A 24,481-nucleotide genomic window follows, 5' to 3' on the forward strand; every position below is an offset into this window, starting at 1 on the left:
TGGGCGAGACGTAGAGAATCTCTTTGTCATCCCCTTCTCAGAGATGCCATGATAGCCAAATTTGAAATACACTTTATTGTATTCTTTTGTGGACCTTGACTTATTTAGACAAAGCTCCCATTAATGTCAGGGAGACAGGAATGTGCAGTTTGCAACTATTTAAAGGACTTTCTCTTTAACTGTTGCTATAGCAAAACATTAACAACCTGGTATTATGATCTACAAAGAATAATTTCACTTAATTCTAACATAGATGCCTAAAAATATACTATAACCATTGTAATATGGCCATTGTGTAGTGATTTATTTTTGTGAAAGGTACCCCATACACAGAGAAGTGATGCTAGCCATGCTGATGCATTCCACAGCAAAAGAAGTGTTTCGGGCAGCTGCTAATGCCTTGGCAACTTTATCAGAACAAAATGGTAAGGAAATTTAGTAATAGATTCCCTTGTCTTCACTGTCAGACTTCAACTATTTATTACAGTAATATTACAGGGTAGTGTTACATAATATCAGGGTTTAGGGTTGGGACAGCTCATGCACTGAAATTTAAGCATGCACATAAACACTTCCAGGATCATGGCCTTCGTCCTGTTGCTGCTCCTGCCCCTGATAGTCTTGGGTAGAGTGAGACAAGAGATTGGCACCCTAACACTTATTCCCCAGGTGCGGTTGCATTATGTTGCCATTAGACCTCCAGGCCATCCCAATACAATTATTTACATATTGAACTGTATAGTACAATGTTGTTGCATGTAACAATATCTCTTTCTACATAAACCCAAATCATGCAGATGTATTAGTTACATGTGAGCAAAAAGTTATATATTTGGATTTATATATATATATATATATATATATAATCCAAATATATAACTTTTTGCTCACGTGTAAAAATAGACTCAATGATAAATCCTGCATCCCATATTTGTTCCCATTAAGCACTTCTAAGATCCTAAGTTTATGGGCTAAGTTGTGCAAATACACTCTACTCAACTTCAGCCTATACCATTTTCTAGTTTGTATTTATATACACACACACACACACACACAGTATGTATACATTATGATATACAATTTTATTACAACAAGGGATGGGATTTTCAAAGGTGCCTAAGGGAGGTAGGCATCCAATTCCCATTGAAATTCTATGGGAGCTCAGAGCCTAACTTTCTTAAGTTCCTTCGAAAATCCCAGCCCAAGGTCATTGAGTTTTGCCTTTTTAAAATTCTCCCCCTGCTTTTTTTCCTTTTAAAATAATGCACTTAACACAGAAACAATAGATGGGGAGAAGCATCTTGAAATCTACAAGTGCAATTTGTAGTCAATTTACATAATGGTTTGAAATGTACATACTAGCTTGTGAAAGGCAGGAGTTGGGGGTGATAGTTATGATGACCAGTGCAGGATTCATGTGATATAAACATGACTATTCTATTCTGCAGTGTTATTTCAGGTATGATGTATTCATTACTTAATCTGAATCAGATCTCAGTTATGGATTAATTCCCTTAAAGTAAATGGAGTTATGTTGGTGAAACTGAAAGACTTTGGACCGATGCAGAAAGTGATACTTATTTTTGGAGCCTTATTTTGAAAATCAACAATTTTTTTTGTTTGTTTGTTTTTTTAAGTTCTAGGTTTCCTGTATGATCACAGAAGAAAAATTCACAGTAAAAGTTATTTTGAACTAAAATAACAATTAAAAATAGACTCAATGATAAATCCTGCATCCCATATTTGTTCTAAGATCCTAAGTTTATGGGCTAAGTTGTGCAAATACACTCTACTCTACTTCAGCCTATACCATTTTCTAGTTTGTATTTATATAAATTTGTAAATAAAGTGTTGGCCTTTCAAAGTCTTACACATATACATAACTTCAAACGAGTGAGACGTCCTATTGACGTCAGTAGGACTACTTGCCTGCTTCAAGTTAGATGATGCACAGATGTTGGTAGGATCACAGCCTAAATTAATATATTCATGTTTGTTTATATAATACTTTCTCATGTTGTAGTAAATATTAGAAAGATTCTGTTGGCAAAAGGAATACATATTAATGCATTGGACATAATGAAGAAACATTCAGACTCCCCTGAAGTGGCTGAAAGTGCCTGCAAAATGCTGAATCGTGTTTTTGAGGGAAGGTAAGATATACTTAGTAATGTGAGGTCATGTGATGTTCTAGTGCAGGTTTTAAAACATTTAAATAATTGACAGCTAGTTATTTACTTAACATTGCAGTAAATTTTCACTCTGAGTGGAAGTCGCATAGAAACTTCTGAATTTCGTAAGCCCCCAGGGTCAACTGTATAGAAGGGTGGGGTAAAGAGACTACTCCTGAGTCCTTTGAACCCCCTGAACTGCACAGTGGATGCCATCAGTAGATGGACTATACGGGCAGCCCATAAGCCACAGTGAATTCCGTGTAGAGTTGGACAAATATTGGACATTTTCACAAACATTAATTCCAGTTGCTAAAGTGATTCCCTTTGGTGGTGTTCGTTCCACCTTTATACTCTTTCTGCAGATATTCTCACAAATGCATTTATTGTTCTGCATAAGTTGTCAGAAACAGAATGTTAGCAGACAACAAATTTAGAACTCCTAGCCATGAGTATCTACACTGGAAACTTGATTCTAAGTGTTACACTTATTCAGTCAAGGAACAGAAATATCCTATGTGCCTGTCAAAACAGCTCAGATTTTGAATGTTAAAGAATTTCAACAAGCTGCATATGAATAAGCTACAAAGAATTATTCACAGAAATTTTGTGTCAAATAATTTCAAGTAATAAATGAAGAATATCATGAACCTTTCTTGGACAATTCACAAAAAGTGAAATTTGTCAAATTTATTACAAATTACTTATCCAGTTCTTTTTCATCCCTCCAACTAACAGAGTTCTTTTCACATAGCTGATTTGCTCAGGCTTTGTGCTGGGACCACCAATAAGCACCTCATTGATCAACATAGCATACCTGCTGAGTAGGCTTACTTCTGTGGGAACCATTTCCCTCTAGTGCTTTGCTTCACTTAAGGATTTCTAAATGGCCTTAAAGATACTGTAACCTGCTTAGAAATACAATCATGAATTAGGCCACAATCTTGCCAACGTTTTAAGTGTGTGAGTAGTCTCATTGAAGTCAGTTGGCATGATCATAAGTGTTTCCAGTCTCTAGGCCTTGCATTGCATTCAGTCCCGCAAATTCTGATTCAACTGTCCATATTCACCCAAGCAATCTCATTAGACTTTATATGAACTTATCATTTTACTTTGACATTTTCATTGTGTTATATCCTTTTTTTAGAAAATGCTAAATTGTCTCATTTGTAAAGTAAAAACCAGCGTATATGTATACAACAATGGAATAAACATTTCTGGGAAAAGAGAAAATAATCCCAACAAGGCACTGTTGCACTGGCAGGCATCAAGATTGTTGTGGTTTAAGAAAGTTGAAAGAATATTACAGCTCTCAGTACTATGAAGCTAAATCAATTTTCAGTTCCTTTTTTTTACTTCCCATTTCCTTTTCAGGTCAGGTGACAATAATAAATACCATGCAAAGAAAATCTGTGCCTGAAATATTTTAACAAGTACAAAATTACAGCTCTGTTTTGGCTGATATGGATATAGAGTTAATCAAAAGTTGATAATAGTGCTGATAATTTTCTAATTTATATATATAAATATATAAAATCAAGTCTTAAGTTAGGAATTCTTACAATTAACTAAGTATATTTTTAATATCCCCCCCACTTTTTTTATTATTCTTTAATCAGAGATGGAGTTCACTCTACTTGAACCAGACTTTTGAAAAGAACCCTCTGCTTTTTTTATAAAGAAAATTATTGTAATTCTGTATGGTGATGAAATCCATTATTTTCTGTTTCAGCGTGGTGTAATGAATGAATTTGCATGCCCTGTTTTTCCAAACTGCTATAACTGGGAGCCATCGTTTGTCTAGAAACAGTGGAATTAAAAGTGATAGTTGTTCTTCGAGTAGTGTCCCTATGGTTGCTCCACTGTAGGTGTGTCTGCATCCCTGCACTGCTAATCGAAGAAGTTTGGTAGCAGTATCGACTCAGCCCATGCATGCGCTGCTCCTCACCTGCCACAAGGCTAGCCAGTGTGCTCTGTTGAACCCTCCTCAGTTCCTTCTCAACTGCCCTTGGCTAGAGATGGAGTTATAGCTGTCCATTCGTGGATCATTAACTCTTTTAGAATTGCTATTTTTTAGCTTCCCTCAAGGCTTTTGTTTGTTACTTTTTTTTTTTTTTTTTTTTTTTTAAGGCATGGTCAAATAAAATACAAAGAAAAGGGCTTGTCTCCCCCAACCCCAGTGTGTGGGGTGGATACCATGGACAAGGATATGTCCAGCTTGCCCACCTTCAAAAAGTGCCTCAGTTCCAAGGAATCTATCCCAGTGACTGATGAACACTTGCAGTGTGTTTGCTGCCTGGGAGAGAAACACATTCCACAAAAGTGTGGCTTGTGTCAGCAACTGAAGCCCAGATCCAGAAAGACAGAGCTAAGACTCAAACTCCTACTCGTGGAGTTGGCCATTAAATCCCTGCAATCCCGGCAGGGGCTCTCACCACAACCCTTCAAAGGGAGGTGAACCTGGAGAAATGAGCCACTCACATAAGGTCTCTAAGAAAAGGTCAGTGAGTCCACATAGGGAGTCACAATCGAGCTGAAAACTGTGTCTGGCTTGATCAGTATCATCAGTACCAATGGCACTGAAGCCATCTAAATCTGGTACCCAGGTTAAGCGTGGTACCAAGCTGATGGAACAAGGTTAGACTGCCTAAAGACCCAATAGGCATGGGCAAAGAAGTGCCAGTTCTGTGGGGGCGTAAAAACATAGGAGATCCTCTCCGGGGAAGACTCTCTCAGTACAGATGTCGGCACCAGTACCTATCCCAGTGCACCAGGCACCGACAGAACTCACTACTGGGTCCACATTGTCACCCCATCAGTGCAAGCCTCTTGGGATACACAACCATCTCTGGTATCGATGCCATCCACACTGCCAGATTTCCTGTGTGCAACAGATCTTTCGGTATCTGATGCACCAGACTTGCTCCTACTCAGTACTGGGGCCTTGATACAGAGTTCACCTAGAACCCTGGACTTGCCAAAGTCTTCCTGCCTTGCACTGCCCTTCTCATCATCGGAGTTAGAAAGTGAGCAAGAAGACATGGATTCTCACTGCTTTTCTCACCTGCCATATGGGACTTAGTTTCACTATGGACATCCGACTTATTGTCCCCCTGATCCACAGCCTCCCTGGTTTGGTCAACTGTGGTACCAACCGCCAGGCCCCTACTCATCACAATAGCCATACTAGGACCCTTGGGAAGCTCAGAGACAACAAGCCTCCCATGCCTGTACTGTGGCACACCAGCAAATGAGGAGACACTCTCCTTCAGTCACAGCTTCAAGGGCTTCTGAACCCCCTGAACAGAAAAGGAGATGGTAGAGGCTGAGGTGGAGGAGGAAGTAACTCCTCAAGTCCACTTATCATTGTCATCACCAGATGAGACAGTGATGCCCCCTCCGCCATTGATGGTTGATGATTTCAAATTATTCCAGGACTTGGCACAGGAGGTGGCTGAAGCCCTGCAAATACTGTTATAGGAGAACAACAAGGAGTCCAGTGGCACCTTAAAGACTAACAGATTTATTTGGGCATAAGCTTTTGTGGGTAAAAAACCTCACTTCTTCAGATGCAGAAGTGAGGTTTTTTACCCACAAAAGCTTATGCCCAAATAAATCTGTTAGTGTTTAAGGTGCCACTGGACTCCTTGTTGTTTTTGTGGATACAGACTAACATGGCTACCTCCTTGACACCATGTTATAGGAGGTGACCAAGTCTCACCACAAGCTGATGGACAACATTCCTCCACCTCCTCCAGAGTGGCTCTCCCTATTAAGTAAGCACTCCTGGATCCCAGCAAAGTCATATGGCAGAACCCTGCTTCAGTCCCACCAACATGCAATCAGGTGGACAAAAAGTATTACATGCCAGCAAAGGACACAGAGTTTCTCTTTTCCCATCTGCCCCCTTATTTGATTATTATGGATGCAGTCAACTCTAAGGGCCACCAGCACCTGTTCAAATCCACCCCTTATGACTGGGACTGGAAATGCCTTGATCTGTTTGGCAGGAAGGCATATTCCTCAGCCCCCTCCAGTTCCACATAGCAAACTACCAAGCATTGTTGACAAAATATGACTACCAGAACTACACAGAACTCAGTTCCTTTATTGAGGAACTTCCTGATTCTCACAAGGAACAATTGAAGGCCATAGTCAATGAGGGCCAACTGCTCAAACGTCCTTCCAGTCCACACTAGATGTAGCTGACATGGTGGCACACTCGATTTGCACAGCCATTGTGATGAGACTGGCTTCATGACTTCATTTATCCGGCTTCCCTAAAGAAGTCCAAACTACAGTGGAGGGCCTTATTTTTGAAGGGACAAAGTTATTTGCCAGGAAAACCGACACATTCTTTCACATGTTGAAGGATTCTAGGGCAACTCTTCGATCCCTCAGGATCTATACTCCTGCTTACGAAGTAAAGTACAGCCCTCAGCCACTGTTCAAGTCCCACTCATCACAGTACTCTGAAATTTTATGAGATGCAGAGGAAGAAGTCTAGGTTCCCCAGGCGACAGCAGTCGGGTTCTCAATCAACTTCCTCTTAGCCCCCCACCTTGAAGTGGCTGTTCTGATGGGTTGGTTGAGGTGCTAGTATAACATTCTCCTCAATATCTCCTCACTAACCCCATCTATCCCTTTGGAGACCATCTAACCTCGTTCTGAAGCATCTAGGAATGGATAACCTCTGACAAATGGATGCTGGAAATATCCAATATGGATATGCCATCCATTTCTCCTCCCTCCCCCCTCCCAAACACCTTTCCCCATCCCTCTTCAGGGACCCTTCTAACGAGGGTCTGCTGCATCAAGAGATAAGCCATCTCCTTAGTGTAGGAGCCAGAGAGCCCGTGCCCATACATCTAAGAGGCAAAGGCTTCTATTCTTGCTATGTCCTAATACCAAAGAAAAAGGGAGGTTGGAGACCCATACTGGACCTCAAAGTGCTCAGATATATAAAGATTGTCACTCTATCAATGATTATTCCAACATTAGAGAAAGAAGATTGATTTTCTGCCCTCAACCTCCAAGATGCGTACTTCCACATTTCCATCATACTGAGTCACAGATGTTACCATAGGGTCACGCAAGGCCAAGACAACTACCAGTGTAGAGTACTCCCTTTTGGCCTCTTGTTGGCCCCCAGGTTATTCTCCAAAGTCTTCCTGGTAGTGGCAGCTCACTTGCGCTCTCAGGGAATCATGATTTGTCCTTACCTCAATGACTGCCTTCTCAGTTCCTTTGCCAAAGCCCAGCAAGTCACCCAGACAACACTGAATCTGTACCAGAATCTGGGCCTACAAATAAACATTAACACAGGTACAAGACTAGAATTCATAGGAGCTGACCTCAACTCCATCCAGGCAAATGTGTTCCTCCCACCACACAGATTCCTCAGCCTATCCACGCTATTAGAGACAATACAGTCCAGCTCCCAAATTTTGGCCAGACACTGCCTCCAGCTCCCAGGGCATTTGGCTGCAGGCACATTGGTCATAGCTCAACAAGGTCAAGTAACCCTTGGACTGGTGGAAAGACCCAGTAAACATACGTACGGGAATCCCATTTGTTCAGCCTTCCCCATTGTTACTCCTGACCACCAGTGCATCCCTCATATGATGGGGTGCACATCTCAGTGGTTTCATGGTGCAGGACAAATGGTCGCCATCTGAAACATGCCTTCACATCAACCTCCTCAAACTCAGAGAGGTCAGAAATTTGTGTGCTCACTTCTTCCTGCTGATCAAAGACACGCACACAAAAGTCATGATGGACAGTGTGGCCTGCATGTATTACATAAACTGTTAGGGAGGTGCCTGATCACACTCACTGTCTATGGAAGCGCTAAAGTTATGGGACTGGTGCATTTCCCACAATGTCATGTCGTCATCAGCGGCCTACCTCCCAGGAATACACAACACGACAGTGGACATCATCAGCCGCAAGTTCTCACACTACCATGAATGGGATATGCATTTAGTGGTCCTACGTGACATATTCCAGCAGTGGGGGATGCAGACAGTAGACCTGTTCGCTACTTACCAGAACAAGAAATGTCCTCAGCATTGCTCCAGAGCAGGGGTTGGATGACACTCCATGAGGGATGCTCTCTTTGTCCCATGGGACAAGGGTCTTCCTTATACCTTTCCCCCATTCCCTATAATTCTGAAAGTCCTGTTGAAAGTGAAAAGAGAGAAGGCAATCATCATATGGATTGCTCCACCTGGACCAGGCAGACGTGGTACCCTTACCTGTCACAGCGGACACTAAGACCACTGATGACTCTTCAAGTCACTCCATATCTGCTATTGCAGAATGAGGGACGCACTCTCCATCCCAACCTGCAGATTCTGCAACTCAAAGCCTGGCTCCTTCGTGGTGTTAGCACATAGAGACATCTTGCTCTGAGGAGGTACTGAAGGTGCTATTACACAGCAGGGCTGCCCGGGGAGGGGCAAGTGGGCAATTTGCCCCGGGCCCTGCAGGGGCCCCCATGAGAATATAGTATTCTATAGTATTGCAACTTTTTATATGGAAGGGGCCCCCGAAATTGCTTTGCCCTGGGCCCCCTGAATCCTCTGGGCAGCCCTGTTACACAGTAGGAAAGGACTGACTAGACCACCATTTGAAACCATGGCCACTTGTTTGTTAACTCACCTTTCATAGAAGACAGCGTTCCTGATTGCCATTACCTCAGCAAGGGTAGGGAAGACAGTGGCCCTGATGATGCATCCCCCACCCCCTTTCATTGTGTTCTTCCCTGGCAAAATCACTCTTCAACCGCATCAAAAGTTCACTCCCAAGGTGACTTCCACTTTTCATATGAATCAGTTTATTCAACTTTCAACCTTTTTATCCTAAACCTCATCAGAATCAGGGCCAGCTCTAGGCACCAGCCCAGCAAGCAGGTGCTTGGGCGGCCAATGGAGGGGGCAGCACATCCGGCTCTTCAGCGGCAATTCGGTGGCGGGTCCCTCACTTCCTCTCGGAGCGAAGGACCAGCTGCCAAATTGCCATCGAAGACTGATGCGGCAGCAGTAGTGCCAGAGATCGCTATCGCGTTTTTTTTCTTCTTTTTGCTGCTTGGGGCAGCAAAAACCCTGGAGCCGGCCCTGATCAGGATAATAGGGAAGCCATCCTCCATATGCTCGATGTGAGAAGAGCCATGGCCTTCTATTTGGACAGAACAAGAGCTTTCAGAAAATCTCAGAGACTCTTCCTTTCCATTGCAGATAGGTCAAAAGGTACCACAATTTCAGCTCAAAGATTCTCCAAATGGGTCTTGAACTGTATCAAGCTCTGTTACCAGATACATAATGTAGCACCCCCATCTTCAGTACACACACATTCTACGAGATCAGTCTCCTCCTCTGTTGCCTTCTCCAAAGATGTCCCTATATCAGAAATCTGCAGCGCAGCTACCTGGGCATCTGCACACACCTTTGCAGAACATTATGCCATCCTGGGAAACTTGGCTGCTGATGCCAGCTTTGGTGCCACGATGCTATCATCTATAACAGTCTCAGTTCTGAAGACCCAGCCTCCAGTGGTGGGAGTTACCTACAGTGGAGCACCATAGGGACACTACTCGAAGAAGTAGTAGTTACTCACCTTGTGCAGTAACTATGGTTCTTTGAGATGTATCTCTGTGGGTGCTCCACGACCCACCCTCCTCCTTTGTACTTTGGAGTGCTTGCCGTTGACTCTGTGGTAGAGAAGGAACTGAGGAGGGTTCACCCGCGCACGCTGGCCAGCCTCATGGCAGGCAAGGAGCAGCACATGCACTGGGTGAATGGACACTGCTACCAAAGATCTCTGATCAGCAGCACAGGGACACAGACACATCTTGAGGACCCATCGTTACTGCATTACTGCACAAGGCGAGTAACTTCCTCATCTTGCTGATCAAGTATTATCTCTTATTTCCTTATCACATAAATGTTGATGTGCTGCACAACTATATTTACATATGAATGAGTCATATGCAATCACATTAAGTAATTTTAATTGGAAAGAGAGTGCATGTTCATTTACTTTAATGATCCCCAAAGTTCTTCAGTCGTGCCCCCGAACTGGTCAGCGCCACCCCAGGAACTGTTGTCGAGAACAGGACCAGAACTGCTGTCAGGAGCTGGGGGGCCAGAAGGCCAGGGCAGACCGGGGCTGGGTTGTGCACTCTCCCTGCCCCCAACGAGCCCCACTGCCCCCCCAAAAAATACTTCCCTCACACCCATCTAGGGGGGCATGCCCCACAGTTTGGGAACCACTGACCTAATTGTGTAGTAGAAACATTTTAAAGGAAATATTGCTATGAAAGAGTGAAATTTAGAAAACCCTAAGGATAGCAGCCTTAGCATGTGTTTAGGTGCTATTTTTTACCACTTTAAAAGTAATGAAAAAATATTAAAATGAAGGAGAATGCCCTCAAAAGCTAATTAGAGGCTTTGTTGCTACCCATTTTGTAATGCCAATAAACTGAGCTAGGGTTTGTTTTTTGATCTTAATAAATGCAGTTTTGATACATCAAAAGCTGACATGACAGATTGCAGAAATGAACAGAAACAAGCTTCTGTCACTTCATGAACAGTTTATGGAAATTATGGAGCAAACAGAGGGAGTGAGATCACATGTCCTTGCATCTCAAGCAGAGTTTTAAAGTGGTACATACGAAATGTACGCTTCACAGTAACACGCTCTGTTATTAGTATGTTGTTAGTCTGCACTGCATAGAAAACTTCTGAATGTTCCAAGATTGAAATAATTACATTTAGTATTATAATAGAGATTAAAAGCATGAAAATACTGTACAAGAAAACTACAATAGCTGAATTTGTTTGCTAGTTAAAACTGAGAAGATTAGTGCAGACTCACATACTGCTGTTTACCAAACTAAAACTAATGCATTTCTAAATTGTATGTTTATTAATTCTGTAAATGCATGTTTACTCTTAGTTTCCCCCATCTGGACATAGTGATAGTAGTTGCATCAGAAGTCATAAAGGCCATGCGGAAACATGAAAAGGTGCCAACTGTACAGCTGGAGGCCCTTCGAGTCATTTTACCTTTTATGATCCCTGGTAAGTCATCCAAGGAAAATAGTTGACGTTATACATCAAATAGGAGAATATAAATAAGAAGGCTGTTTTCTGATCTTTCTTAAAATAGTTAATCATCCATTCTGTAGTGGAACTTCGTATCAGTAATTTTTACTTAAAGCTCTATAATTAAAGGAGAACTTTTATGAAAAGGGTAGAAACATAGCTAAAGGTGGAAGAAAAAGCTTGGCAAACATTGAACATATTGGGCCAAATTCATCACTGCTGAAACTCTATTGACTTCTCCAATGATGGACTTACACCAGTGATGAATTTGGTCCATTGCTGCTTCCCTTGATACTACGGATAGACTTAGGGACTATGGATCCATTGCCATGACTTTATACCTTAGTTATTGGAAGTTCCATTAGTGATAGACAAAAAATAACAAACTTTATTTCAAATTGGATATACTAGCAGAAGGTATTGCTTCAGTTTATTGTCATATAGAACAGTAACTGGATCTCACACACCAAGCAGTGGGGACAATGACTTCAAGATTAGAAACATATTAGCTCTTGTCTACAGCAAATAGTTGTGAGGCCAAACTAGATGATTTAGGAAATCCATTCCAAAGAAACACCTTATAGGCAATCTGCAATAGGAAAAAAAAATGTTTGTTCCCTTTGTTCTTTATTGTGTAGAAACAGAAGGATTGGACAAGGTTAGAGAAGATTCTTGTTTTGTTACTTTAGCATTTTTTTAAATCAAGAATATTAAGTCTTGTCTTCTTTGTTTTTGCTAACAGTCTCATTGGAATACTAAAGATCTGCAGGGGGAGTTTTCTCAGTCTTAACTGAAGAGACGGGGAATCTTTTTGAAGACCGCATTTCTTGCAAGTGTTTGTCAGGAGTTTTGGTTAAATGAATATTGACAAAAACTAACCATTTTAAACGGTTTGATTACAATGCAGGTTTTTCTTACAAGCTGAGATTTTAGTTTCTTGTCCCTTGTAATATCATTGTATTATTTTTCCATTCATTCAATGAGTCCTTGAGCAAAAACAGGAGATTTAAGGCTTGATATTCAACTTGAACAAGCAAGCAGGAGAAATTCTTTTTTTGCTAAAAACTCGTGAGCCTTTGTCCATCATAATGAAGCCAAAAAAGAGACACATTTTTTCCCCTTTGACTGTTGCCCTAGTTGGCAATTGAAGGTTAATAACATGAAGAAAGTTAGTCGTTTATAGAAAAAATAATCAGTACATTCTTGAATCCTGAAGAGTCTTTTACATGATCTCTACTTACTTTCTGTAGTGCCACTTTGCGCTGAGTGCTGATTACTACCAAAATGTTAAAAGAGCAGAACATGGTCCTATTAGTTTATATGTGCACATTTTCCATTGATGTTATCTGTGGATATAATTTGGTTTCTAATCTGCTGCCAATAGAAAGGTCTAGTAGTCAAAAATTCCTTCTAAGTGTTTTCCTTCCAAGAAAATCCTAAAGGCATTTAAAGTAAGTAGTATGGACACTAAGAAACAGAGCTCCATTAAGTAATTAATTTCTTGCTAGATTTTGAACTGAAAGTGAAAAACAAAACTGAATTTTTCATTTCTCTTGAATCTGCTGTTGACTAGAGCCCTACATGGTTCTCTGTATGATTAGACTTCATCCCCACTCATAGAAAAATACGTGATCTTTCTATATTCCATCTGATTTTACTAGGTTTGAGGTTAATTGGGATTCAGCTTATGAATGATTAACATATATTGTACAAGTTCACATGCAAAATCCCACCAATTTGCTGCAACCAAAATTTTTTGGAGTATTTGTTTCATAATAATCAACATGGGGAAATTGAGTTTTAATGCCATGGGCTCTTGGTAACTCTCTGGTCTGTGATGTTACAGAAGTGTGAAAACAGTGGGAAACTAAAATTAGGTTGTCATGGGGTTCACTCACTACTGGTGGCACATCTTCCTGGAGATTAGCTCTGGCTAGGTGTTACACCTTCTGCCGGCAGTGTCTCTCCCATCATCCCCTTGGCCTGCAGACCCCTCTCACTCCAAGAACTGCAGCCTCCTCTTCATGACTCAGCCCTCTGGCCGGGTCACCATACATGTGCCCCCTCTTCTGGGGTATCAAAGTCCCTGTTGACAAATGGGCTTAGGCAGTCTTTCTACTCACTGCCCTACCAATGCCGCTTCAGCAGCTGGTAGGGGGACATAGGCCCACCCTCTTCTCTGGGTCCTGGCTCAGAAGCTCTCTCAGCAGCAGCCAAAGTTTGACCTACCCCATCCCTCTCTGCTCTTCTCCCTGAGCCTTCCCATTCTCTCTGCTCTAGAGATCCCTCTCTGTCACTAGAATGATCCGAGGAATGGAAAGCCTGTCATATGAAAGGAGACTTGAGGAGTTTCAGCTCAGTACTAATGTGGACATGAAAACAAATGGATATAAATTGGCAGTCAGGAAGTAGGCTTGAAAACCATCATTAAGTTCTATGATTCTCTGGGCTTTCCAAGCCATGCTCCGCCCTCCCAGGGAGTAACTGTAGGCTTCTAGCCTCTAGTCCCAGATACACTTCCCTTCTCCCAGGGGGTGACTGCAGACTACTTCCTTACAGTTCTCTTCTGCTCCTCAGCTTCTGGGTTTTATACAGGCACCCCCTGTTCCTGTCCAGCTGAGCCTCATTTAATCAACCCCTGCTCCATGGCTTCTCCTCCAGGTGCAGACTGTAGGTTAATTGGGCCTAATTTACCCTCTCAGGGTCAGTGTGGGGAGTACACCCAATCCCACAGGTCTCATGACTTGTCTGTAAATAACTTTGCATCAGTTTGATTGCAGTACTGATTTTACAAAGAAAATGTGAAAATTGTTTTCCTGAAGAAGTGTTTTTCTGTGTGTTACAGATGTCATGAAAGAACGGCAAAATGGTTCTTCAGGAGCAGTGGGGGATGCTGACTTGATGCTTACCTTAAAAGTAATTAAAAACCAGTGTGTGTTGGAGGGGGCTCACAAACTAGTGCTTGATGCTTTGAACAGGGTATGGTTAAAATCTTTCTCCTAATAAATTTGCTTGGTATTTTACAGTTGCAATTAATGACATATTTATAACTTTGAATGCAATGAAATCATTTTCCAGTTGATTTGATAAACTTTACCTTCGATTATCTTTCATACACGTTTTCATCTGCATTATTATTTTTTTCTTACTCTGATTTATTCTGGAATATGCCAGAGAAGTTAATCTTTGATGCAATAATTCTAGTGGATATTTATTAGAAAACTCAATTTTTCTTAGACATTCAATTCATTTGCAGTTGTTTATGATAATATTTTAAATGTTAAAAACCGGTTTTATGCAGAAATAATGAATAGCCTGCATAAGCTAGAAGTTACTGTATTTTGCACAGAAAAACCTGCAACTGTTCTCTTAATGTGATTTACCTAAAACCGGTAAATATGAATACAAATTTCTTGGATTCCAATAGAACAGTGTTTCTCAAGCTATTCCATACCAAACAGAACTGCGTGGGACTGCTTGACCCTGTAGCCATTGGGAAGAGCAGGATAGTTGCAACCTCATGAGAAGAAACCTGGAGAGCAAGAGGCACCTGCAAGCAGGTCCCAGCAAGATAGGGAGACAGAAAACAAAATGCTGGGCCACTGACTGCAGCAAAATAGCAGTTCTACTGCAAAAATGCTGAATTATGTGACATATTGGAAAAATGCCAAATCCCATGGCTCTTCGAATCCATATGGCTGTGATTGAGATGAATGAGGCAGTTTACACACCTCTGAGAGCAGTTTCTCTCAACATTTTCGGGTTGGTGACTCCCTAGTGAAATCAAAATTTTTATAACCCTCATATTTATTATAAAAGTAGTCACAGTAAACAATGTATCAATGCTAGCAATGATAAAATTACACCTCTACCCCGATATAACAAGACCCGATATAACACGAATTCGGATATAACGCGGTAAAGCAGTGCTTCGGGGAAGCGGGGTTGCGCACTCCGACGGATCAAAGCAAGTTCGATATAACACAGTTTCACCTACAACACGGTAAGATTTTTTGGCTCCCGAGGATAGCGTTATATTGGGGTAGAGGTGTATGTAATTTATGTTATTGTCTGTGTTTCAAGGGGTTGAATGAGAATACTTGACCTTGAAGGGTAAGGGTGTGCAGGGAGTAAGAAGTGAGATTTTCTTTCCTTTAAACTAATAACATTTTCAATACCTTGTGATCCCTTCTTGTGACGCTCTGTACCTCGGGGGAACACCCTACCCCCCCATGTTCATCTTTATAAAATGATTGTGTGGTATCCAATGCAAAGTTTGTCATCTTGGGTGTCTTCAGAAGGCTCATAATGCACTGAGCGTGATTGTTATAGTCTTTGTTACAGTAATGTTATAGTAATGAGGCTGAAAATGTATCCTCATGGCTTAAAGCAAGCCTATGCAAAAACTCTCCAAGAGCAGAGAGGCAGTTCACACCTCGTCAGGCCATGGTTGGGACAAACCCAGCCTAGCCTCACAGGAACAATGGACACTGTCTTACACAGCAACAAAAGAATCTGTTAGACCCTTGAGGGAGTCACCTCCTGCCTTTGTGCAGTTTGGGACTGCAATGAGGTAATGCTCACCTGACTTTGAAGGGCGCGGGGGGTGGGGGGGGAGCAAAGCCAGGAGGAAAGAAAGGACATGATAAAAGGGAGAGACATTTTGCCATGCGCGCTCTCTCTTCCGCCTACATCTACAGACATCACCACCACCACCACCGAGCAACTGAACCACTGATCAAAGGGGAGAGCCTGGCTGAAGAGCCAGCCTGTGGTGAGAAGCATCTAAGTTAAGATCAGCTTAGAATGCGTTCTGCTTTTATTTCATTTGCCCAAATCTGACATGTTATGCTTTGACTTATAATCATTTAAATCTACCTTTATAGCTAATAAATCTGTTTATTCTACCTGAAGCAGTGCATTTGGTTTGCAGTGTGTCAGGGACTCCCCTTGGGAGAACAAGCCTGGTACATATCAATTTCTTTGTTGAATTGACTTACGTAAGCTTGCAGTGTCCAGTGGGCACAACTGGACACTGCAAGACTGAGTTCTCAGGGTCTGGCTGGGACTGGAGATATTGGCTAGGGTCATTCGCTTGCAAGTAGCTGGGAGCAGCTTACATGCCAGAGGCTGTGCATGAACAGCCCAGGAGTGGGGGCTCTCACAGCAGAGCAGGGTACGGCTGGTTCCCAGAGTCAAGGATTGGAGTGACCTAGCAGATCACCAGTCCAGACAACACCAGAGGGGAACGTCACACCCCTTAATGCCTTTTGTGATATTTATGTAGGGGTCACAACCCACTGGTTAAGAAAAACACTATCTTGGAACTATTGCAAATTCAGGAAGGTATCATTGCATCAGTTTGTGCTTGGTTCACTTTAATGAAAGGATAAGAACAGGATAAAGAGGGAAAATGGTCATAACCCCCTTGAGATCTGTTTGCAACTCCCCAGGGAATATGTTGTGAAGCCCTGCAGCAGGAAAACTGGCTGGTACTTTGTCTTCAGGTTACAAATGTAAATGAAGGGAAACAGGGGAAAATGGCTACAAATAACCTAACATTTATTGCATAATTGAACAAAAGATTAGATATTTTTGAAGTCTCGGGTGCCTGTTAGGCTTAGCTCCTAGGCATATCTTCCTTCATGTCAAATAACCCAGATGATTCTGACCTTTGAATTATTAGGAAAATACTTTCCAAAGCCTCACATGTTTTTGAGCCATTTGTCTTGTGTTTCACAGAGGCTTGGTTTTTGTTCTGTTTTTTTGACAATAGGGAAAGTGCTTTTTTTTGCTCTTCTTATACTCAAAATGACTGAATAGTTTTTGCTCAAACTTTCAAAAAATATTCACCTTTACAAGATTTCAGCCTGAAAGGTGAATATTGTGGAAAGTTATGAACTGCGGTATAATGGAAAAGTTTATGCAAATTTAATTGCAATGATTACTCTCATAACAGCTACAGTTTTACACCTTTTGAGAAAAAAACTGACAAGCAACTTTTCTTATCACGTCGAGTAGCAGAGGAAAAAATCTGACCTTATTTTGTATGTATTTCTCTTTTAGTTTATTAGAAATCCTGGCATTCAGAAATGTGGATTAAAAATACTTTCTTCTGTAGTGGAGTGTTCAGGTGCACTACAAATGTTATCCCAGCAAGGAGCCACAGACACTGTCCTTCACACACTACAGATGTATCCAGATGATCAAGGTACATAGGAAGATTTCTTGTGACTTAAATGTGAATTTTGTAATAGCCTATATATCTTTACATCATATTATAAATATAACATACTAAATTTGTTTCTTTAATTCTGAACCAGTAATTAATATTAATAATCTTTTTTTCTAGAAATACAGTGCTTAGGTTTGAGTCTTCTAGGATCTTTGATTACAAGAAAGAGTTTGTGTATCGCATCTATGCATGTGCTGGCAACAGTTCTGGTTTCTACTTTACGACGATTTAAGGAGGTCGTTGAAATACAGATACACGTATGTGATATATTTGAGTGTAAAGATGAGAATGAATGAAAGAAAATGGGAACAGGTTTATTTTTAAAAACTTTATTTCATATGTAAATTTGAAATATCTGTTTCTGATTTTTTGTGTGTGTTCGTACAGTGCCTAGCACAATAGGAACATGGTCTATGACTAAGGGCTTGGCTACACTTGCAAGTTGCAGCACTGGTAGAGGCTTTCCAGCGCTGCAATTACACCCTGTCCACACTTGCAGGGCACAACCAGCGCTGCAACTCCCTGGCTGCAGCGCTGGCCGTACACCCAGGTCTGCTTGGGGTATAAGGGTTGCAGCGCTGGTTCTGCAGCGCTGGTCATCAAGTGTGGACACTCACCAGCGCTGTTATTGGCCTCCAGGGTATAAGGAGTATCCCAGAATGCTTTTAACTAAATTATTCCCTTTGTTTTGTTATGCAGCCTCTCTTTGTTTTGTTGTCAATTCGGAGCCGGGCACCGCACCCCGGAGCTGCTTCAAACATAGCTCCTGTTTGCTGTCATTAATCTGTAACTACTGTCAACAATGAAATGAGATAACCCCTGCAGGGGTTGAGTGTTTGCTTTGCTTGAGAGAAACGGGGGGAGGGGGCAGAGGGGGGAAAGAGTATGTTGGATGCAGGTTTTTTGCAGTTAACAGTAAGGGGGTGGGAAAATTTTCTGATTTTGCACAGTGTCGGTTCCAAAAATCCACTCTCTCTCTCTCCCCCCCGCTCCCTGTCACACTGCCCCACACCCCCCTCTTTTGAAAAGCACGTTGCTGCCACTTGAATGCTGGGATAGCTGCCCATAATTCATCACTCCCAACAGCGCTGCAAATGCTACAAATGTGGCCACACTGCAGCGCTGGTAGCTGTGAGTGTGGCCACACACCAGCGCTGGCCCTGCACAGCTGGACGACCAGCGCTGCAACTACCAGCGCTGCAGATTTGTAAGTGTAGCCATACCCTAAGGCTCTTAGTTACTACAGTAATACAAATAATGATAGAATTACTATAAAGCTGAGCAAGTGAACACTTAAAATTAAATCAAACTGTAGAGGTTCCCATAGTGATGGCTGTCTCAGAAGGCATGAATATAGTTCAGAATATGCATCCATAAGTATGGATGCTTACCTGAACGTATATGATCTGCAAAACTGAAATAGAAATCCCCTGATAACAATCCGTCACTCTATCAATCATCATTTTGTAATGTACCCATCATAGTTGTATCTGAGCAGCTTTTATGAAAAGTAAACACAAAATGTGTGTCTTTCAGCCCTGTCATCAGCAACAACCTTTAAGTTATTGATGAGATTTAAAAAAAAAAAAAGTTTGTGTGTGAATGCCATTGTACTTGAGAAGGTTAATACAGTTTATTGAATAGATAGGTTTTGCATATAGTTTTGAATGTGGTGAGGGTGGTACTCGTTTTTATTTTATCAGGCAATGAGGTCATTAGCTTTTTTTCTGGCTCCTGTAGATGTGAGGCTTTCCCTGCTTGTCATCAGCTTTATTTTTCTAGTGGAATGAAGCCATCGTGTGAGGTCACTTTCTTCTGAGTCCCACTACTGCTGTTTTAGCTCAGGCTAGAAATATCATATCCATGGCCATCTTTCACAGATTTTTGGCTTTTCCCTTTCAGGTTTAACTTTGTGCCCAGTACAGAAATGGAGAAAAATGAAAAAAATAATGTTTGGGGGAGGAAATTACTCAAATAGTATTTAGTCACAATGAGTTTTGAACAAAGGTTCTTGTCTATCACTCAGTTTACCCATTTCTAGTTAATAGCCTCAAATTTTACAAATAGAGTTATTGGGTTTTTCTCTTTAATTTCTAGATTTACTATAAGTATTTTAGGAAACTGGTGTTTCAAACTGAACATTATGGAGCAGGCATGCAGGCTGTGTGGTGTGAACACTTCAATATCTGATAGGGGGCATCTTCACCCACCCCATATGGGGTAACTTGTGTCCTCTGGGCATTAGTAAGAAACAGTCTTGCTATTTCTGAGCACAGGAACCGTCATTGTGTCTGTCTCTTGCACTGAGAATGCAAAAGGGAGGGGAAAGGTCTTCCTTTTTTCTCTCCTGTGTATTTGTTCTATAGCTAGGCACTATCTCAACCTATGAAGACATGTATAACTTTGTTCATGCTAAGAATTAATTCAAATTATGTTCTGTTTTATTTTCTTTCTTATATCTATGAATGATAGTTTGGAGGGAGAATATGTGTGTGTGTGTGTGTGTGTATGTGTGTGTATATATATATATATATATATATATATAGGGGTAATCTGGAAATTAAGGTTTTCAGCAAAAGTAGTGTTTCAGTGCTGGGCCTAAAATGTTAACAATGTTTGTTTATTTTTACATAAAGTTAGGTAACTTCAGTTTATAACAGTGGACCTGGTAATGCACCAGGCCCAATGCTAGTTTTTCAAAACATCAACCAGTAGCTGCCACTAACTTACCTAAGTGGGTCAAACTAACTGAGACTAAACTGCAACTGAGGGTATATGTACATGGCAGCAGGGAGGTGTGATTGAAGCACATCTGGGCATGCCAAAGCTAGCTTTGATCTAGCTAGCTCACTAAAAATAGCAGTGAAGCACAGGCAGCAGCATGGGTTAGCTAACCAAGTGCAAGGCCATCCAGGACCTTGGGTACATGCTCTTGCAGCTAGCCTGTGCAGTTATCCGCACCACCAGTTTCATTGCTATTTTTAGAAAGCTAGCTGCTCCGGGTATGCCCGTGCATGCCTTAATGGCTTAATCAGACCTCCTGACTATGGTGTAGAAATACTCTTATGTCTAAAAGTGGTTTGATGCTCAGACCTTCTGCTATGTTCTGATCCACCTTGCAGTCCAATATGATTACATGTCTAAAAACCAAAACAAAAGATACCAAAAGGGTATATCTATTTTACTAATATATTTATTTTTGTTAATTCTGTAACACGTGGTATCTGACTTCCATCACTTTAAAATTTGATATTTTTTAAATGTACATTTGTTGTTGATCACAGCATTTTGTTATTTGTAGGGATTTCACATGATCTTGACAATCCTTGACTTGTCACCTTGTTTTGCAAAGCTGCTGATATATGAATCATTTGACACAGTCATTTTTCATCAAATGTCCATGTGTTTCACTGAACAAAGAGACCAGCAGGTATCTTCTCTCTTTCAATCACTCTCTACATCCAGATGTTCTGAAATGTTCTGAAGTTTGCTACCTTAATTTAAATTATTTCTCTTCCCATTCAGTTTCAAAGCTTTTGCTGTAAATGCTTTGGTAAAATAGCCAACAATGATGATTTAAAAAACATGATGTTGGAGAAAGCATGTGCTGAGTACAATAGCATTATGGCTGAATGTTTACTTTTACTGGGAGCTGATGTTAATAAGAACACAAAGACAAGCTCTTTAATCTATCAGGTAGGTTCTTGAAAATGTAGATCGTTATATTGGTTTGAAAGATGTCACTTTTTTGGATGATTTTAATTTGTCTGGATGTGTGTGCCTGCATGATCAAGATTAACTGTCATTAGACCCAATCCTGCAGTGTTCTGAGCATCCTGCACAGAAAAGTTTCAAAGGGGCTTGGTGACTGAGGTACACCTAGTGTTAACCTGCAAGGCATAGTAAGGGCTGGCATAGCCCAGAGGAAATAAGTTGTTGGGCTAACTGACCAGAAGTGTCAGGGAGCTGACACTCAGTTAAGCACAAGCAAGTCTCCCTCTCTCAGGAAGCACGAGGGTAAAAAGGTGACTCTCAATCCTGGGTATCCCAAGAAGCGTCACACCGTTGACTTCAGATTGCAGCAAGCAAATCACAAATTATCCATCATTTTCATTGGTATAACCAACCACTTACGTGTACTCATGCCAAAATATATGGCATTTGCCACATGTTTTGGAGGTATCCATTACAAGTAGGCTAAAGCAGCCTAGGGGGCTTGATGAACTTCACTTAGGCAGATTTAGAAATCTCAGCCTTGATGTTTAGGAAATTCTGTGTTACAGTTCATCCCAGGACACCATACTGAGAATATGGAGAAACAATAGTTGAAACAACTCTTGTTAAAATCTAAGCTGCTGTTTTACACACATTGTATTCATTTCTTCTGTAATAGGTCTGTGAGAAAGGAAGCAATCCTAAGCTGGTGGAACTGCTATTAACTAGTGGTGCTCGAGAACAGGATGTTCGGAGTGCTTTAACAGTCAGCATAAAGAAAGGAGATAGCCAAATCATCAGCTTGCTCTTAAGGAAGCTTAGCCTGGATGTAGCCAACAGCAGTATATGTCTTGGAGGATTTTGTATGGGGAGAATTGAACCTTCCTGGCTCAGCCCTTTGTTCCAAAATAAACTTACTTCTATAAGACAACAAACAAGTACGTGTATATAGAATTTGTTATATTAAAATGTGATAAACCCTCCTAATGATGTTTTACAAACCTTCAGAAAGAGTTTTAAAATTGAAATACAGTGTTAGAGAGCCTGTTCCGTAGATTGTGTAAATCAGCATAGCCCTTTCGGTTCTGAAATGGCCCCTAAACTTTAAAAATAAAAAAATCAAGTCTTTATAGTACTTTTAATCTTCATGAATTAACTGAAGAACATGCCACTTTATTGGTGTCTTAGATGCAGGTTCTGCATTGGCAAGAATGGTGCTCAGATACCAAATGAAGAGTTTTTCAGAAGACAGATCAAGATCCAGTTCTGATGTAACTTCCTCTGAAGATGTACTGGATAAAAGTGATGATTGTACATGCATGGCTGAACCATTAGTAGACAGTGTTTTTTGCTTCAGTGATGACACCAATAGTGAAGGTACATATACTCTAGCAATTTTGTCTCCTCTTCACAATGCTGGTCTAGAATTTGGGATGCAAATTCAATTTAAAGTATTTTGGCAACTATTGGACCATAAAGTAATAAATAAATAAGTAAAGTATATACCCCGATTTATTTGTTTTAAGGTAGAACACTTTGTGTATAACGGTAGGATATTTTTATTTAAGCCTTTGTGTATATGTGGAAAACAGTGGCAGGTAAATGTATGTGTCTTCAAAACACAAAACTAAGGTTCTTAGGTTTTAGGTTATTCACTTAATTTATTTTCTATCATTTCATTGGCTCAAATGAACTCGCACTGAAAAACAATAAAGGACCAAAACATCATATCGCCTGGGAGAAAACACTTTTCATAAAACAGGTCAGATATAAATTGACTATCAGTCCTCATCCTCAAAGAAACCTGCAGAACATCTTCAAAAGATGAGCCTAGCAAAAAGTTATAAAATTAAGCTCCTAGACACTAAAAATTGTGGTCTTAATAAAGACATTGGATTTATGGCTTATTACAGTTTATTACTCTTTTTTTTGTCTTATGACTGGAGGGGTGTTAATGGCCACTTCACCTCAAATGGTCTCTTAGAATATGTGTTCACTACTTATGCTAAACAATTTATTCCACCCTGTATTTAGCTGTGACACTCTGAGTACCTTTTTCCAGATCTGAAGAAAAGCTCTGTGTAGCTCAAAAGCTTGTCTTTTTCACAAATAGAAGTTGGTCCAGTAAAAGATACCTCACTCATCTTCTCTATTAAAAAAAAATAGTCTTTATCACATCTTCAGAAAACTTAACTTAAATTCCATGGCTGCATCTTCAACATACAATCTTTCCCGACAGTAATTATAGTAAATGTTAATGTCATTAGTTACAACAGAATTTTTGCATTGCATTCAGCGACTAATAAAATTGGCTAGACAATCAGATTTTTTTGCTTTAATGCCAGTGTTGTTTTTTGAAAATCTTGAAAAACTAAAACCGTTGCTCAAGACTTACAATTTTAATATCTTTGTGGAATCAGAAAAGTCTGACTTGTTGATATTTTTGTAATCTATTTTGTTTTCTTCTATTGCATCATGCGGCATCATTTTTCATTACTGTAGCATTGTTTTCCAGAAGTATGTATGCTAGTAGATACTGTTAGTCAGGGGCGGCTCTAGCTTTTTGGCCGCCCCAAGCAGTCATGCGCGGGAGGTGCCCCGGAGCCGCGGGAGCAGCGGACCTCCCGCGGGCATGACTGCTGGTCCCGCGTGGCTCGGCTGGACCTCCCGCGGCTGCGGACGGCTCGCGGGTCCGACGGCTCCGCTTGAGCTGCCGCAGTCATGCCTGCGGGAGGTCAAGCCGAGCCGCGGGACGAGTGCCCCCTCCGCAGTCATGCCTGCGGCAGGTCCGCTCGTCCCGGGGCTCCGGTGGACCTCCCGCAGGCATGACTGCGGCAGGTCCGCCGGCCCAGCCTGCCGCCCCCCCCCCCCCCCGCGGCAGGGGACGCCCCCTAGATTTCGCCGCCCTAGGCACCAGCTTGTTTTGCTGGTGCCTAGAGCCGCCCCTGCTGTTAGTTGCCCCATATAGCAAAACTCGTATTCATTTGTAAATTGTGGTGAACAACATGAATTCTTCCAACAGGGTGGTCTTAAGACTTTAGAGGCCTATCTCCTTCTCCACAAAGAATGAGTATGAGGCACACAGATCTCCTACCTCCACGTCACACTTCCAGCAAATAGGAGAGAATAAGACTGAATGGGGCCCAGATATATGAAACCACAGAAGCCACTCAGACATTTCCCATTAAACAATGATGGGAGGGAGAATTTATATTCACAATACCATTAATTATTATTTGTATTAACATTTTGTT

General features: G+C 41.3%; 1 protein-coding gene across 2 annotated transcripts in view; it reads left to right on the forward strand.

Annotated features, from left to right (window-relative positions):
* LRRK2 (leucine rich repeat kinase 2) overlaps positions 1 to 24,481 on the forward strand; it is a 105,947-nt gene that overhangs the window by 32,255 nt on the left and 49,211 nt on the right. For both annotated transcript variants that reach the window (XM_039516218.1, XM_039516211.1), the window contains 10 exons: positions 319 to 425; positions 2,024 to 2,153; positions 11,130 to 11,254; positions 14,124 to 14,257; positions 17,345 to 17,489; positions 17,631 to 17,770; positions 20,815 to 20,943; positions 21,039 to 21,209; positions 21,907 to 22,165; positions 22,416 to 22,604. In XM_039516218.1, the coding sequence (XP_039372152.1) occupies positions 319 to 425; positions 2,024 to 2,153; positions 11,130 to 11,254; positions 14,124 to 14,257; positions 17,345 to 17,489; positions 17,631 to 17,770; positions 20,815 to 20,943; positions 21,039 to 21,209; positions 21,907 to 22,165; positions 22,416 to 22,604 (1,529 nt within the window). The remainder of the gene's footprint in view (positions 1 to 318; positions 426 to 2,023; positions 2,154 to 11,129; positions 11,255 to 14,123; positions 14,258 to 17,344; positions 17,490 to 17,630; positions 17,771 to 20,814; positions 20,944 to 21,038; positions 21,210 to 21,906; positions 22,166 to 22,415; positions 22,605 to 24,481) is intronic.

Source organism: Mauremys reevesii, linkage group 1 (genome assembly GCF_016161935.1).
Source record: "Mauremys reevesii isolate NIE-2019 linkage group 1, ASM1616193v1, whole genome shotgun sequence".
Classification (NCBI taxonomy): Eukaryota; Metazoa; Chordata; order Testudines; family Geoemydidae; genus Mauremys; species Mauremys reevesii.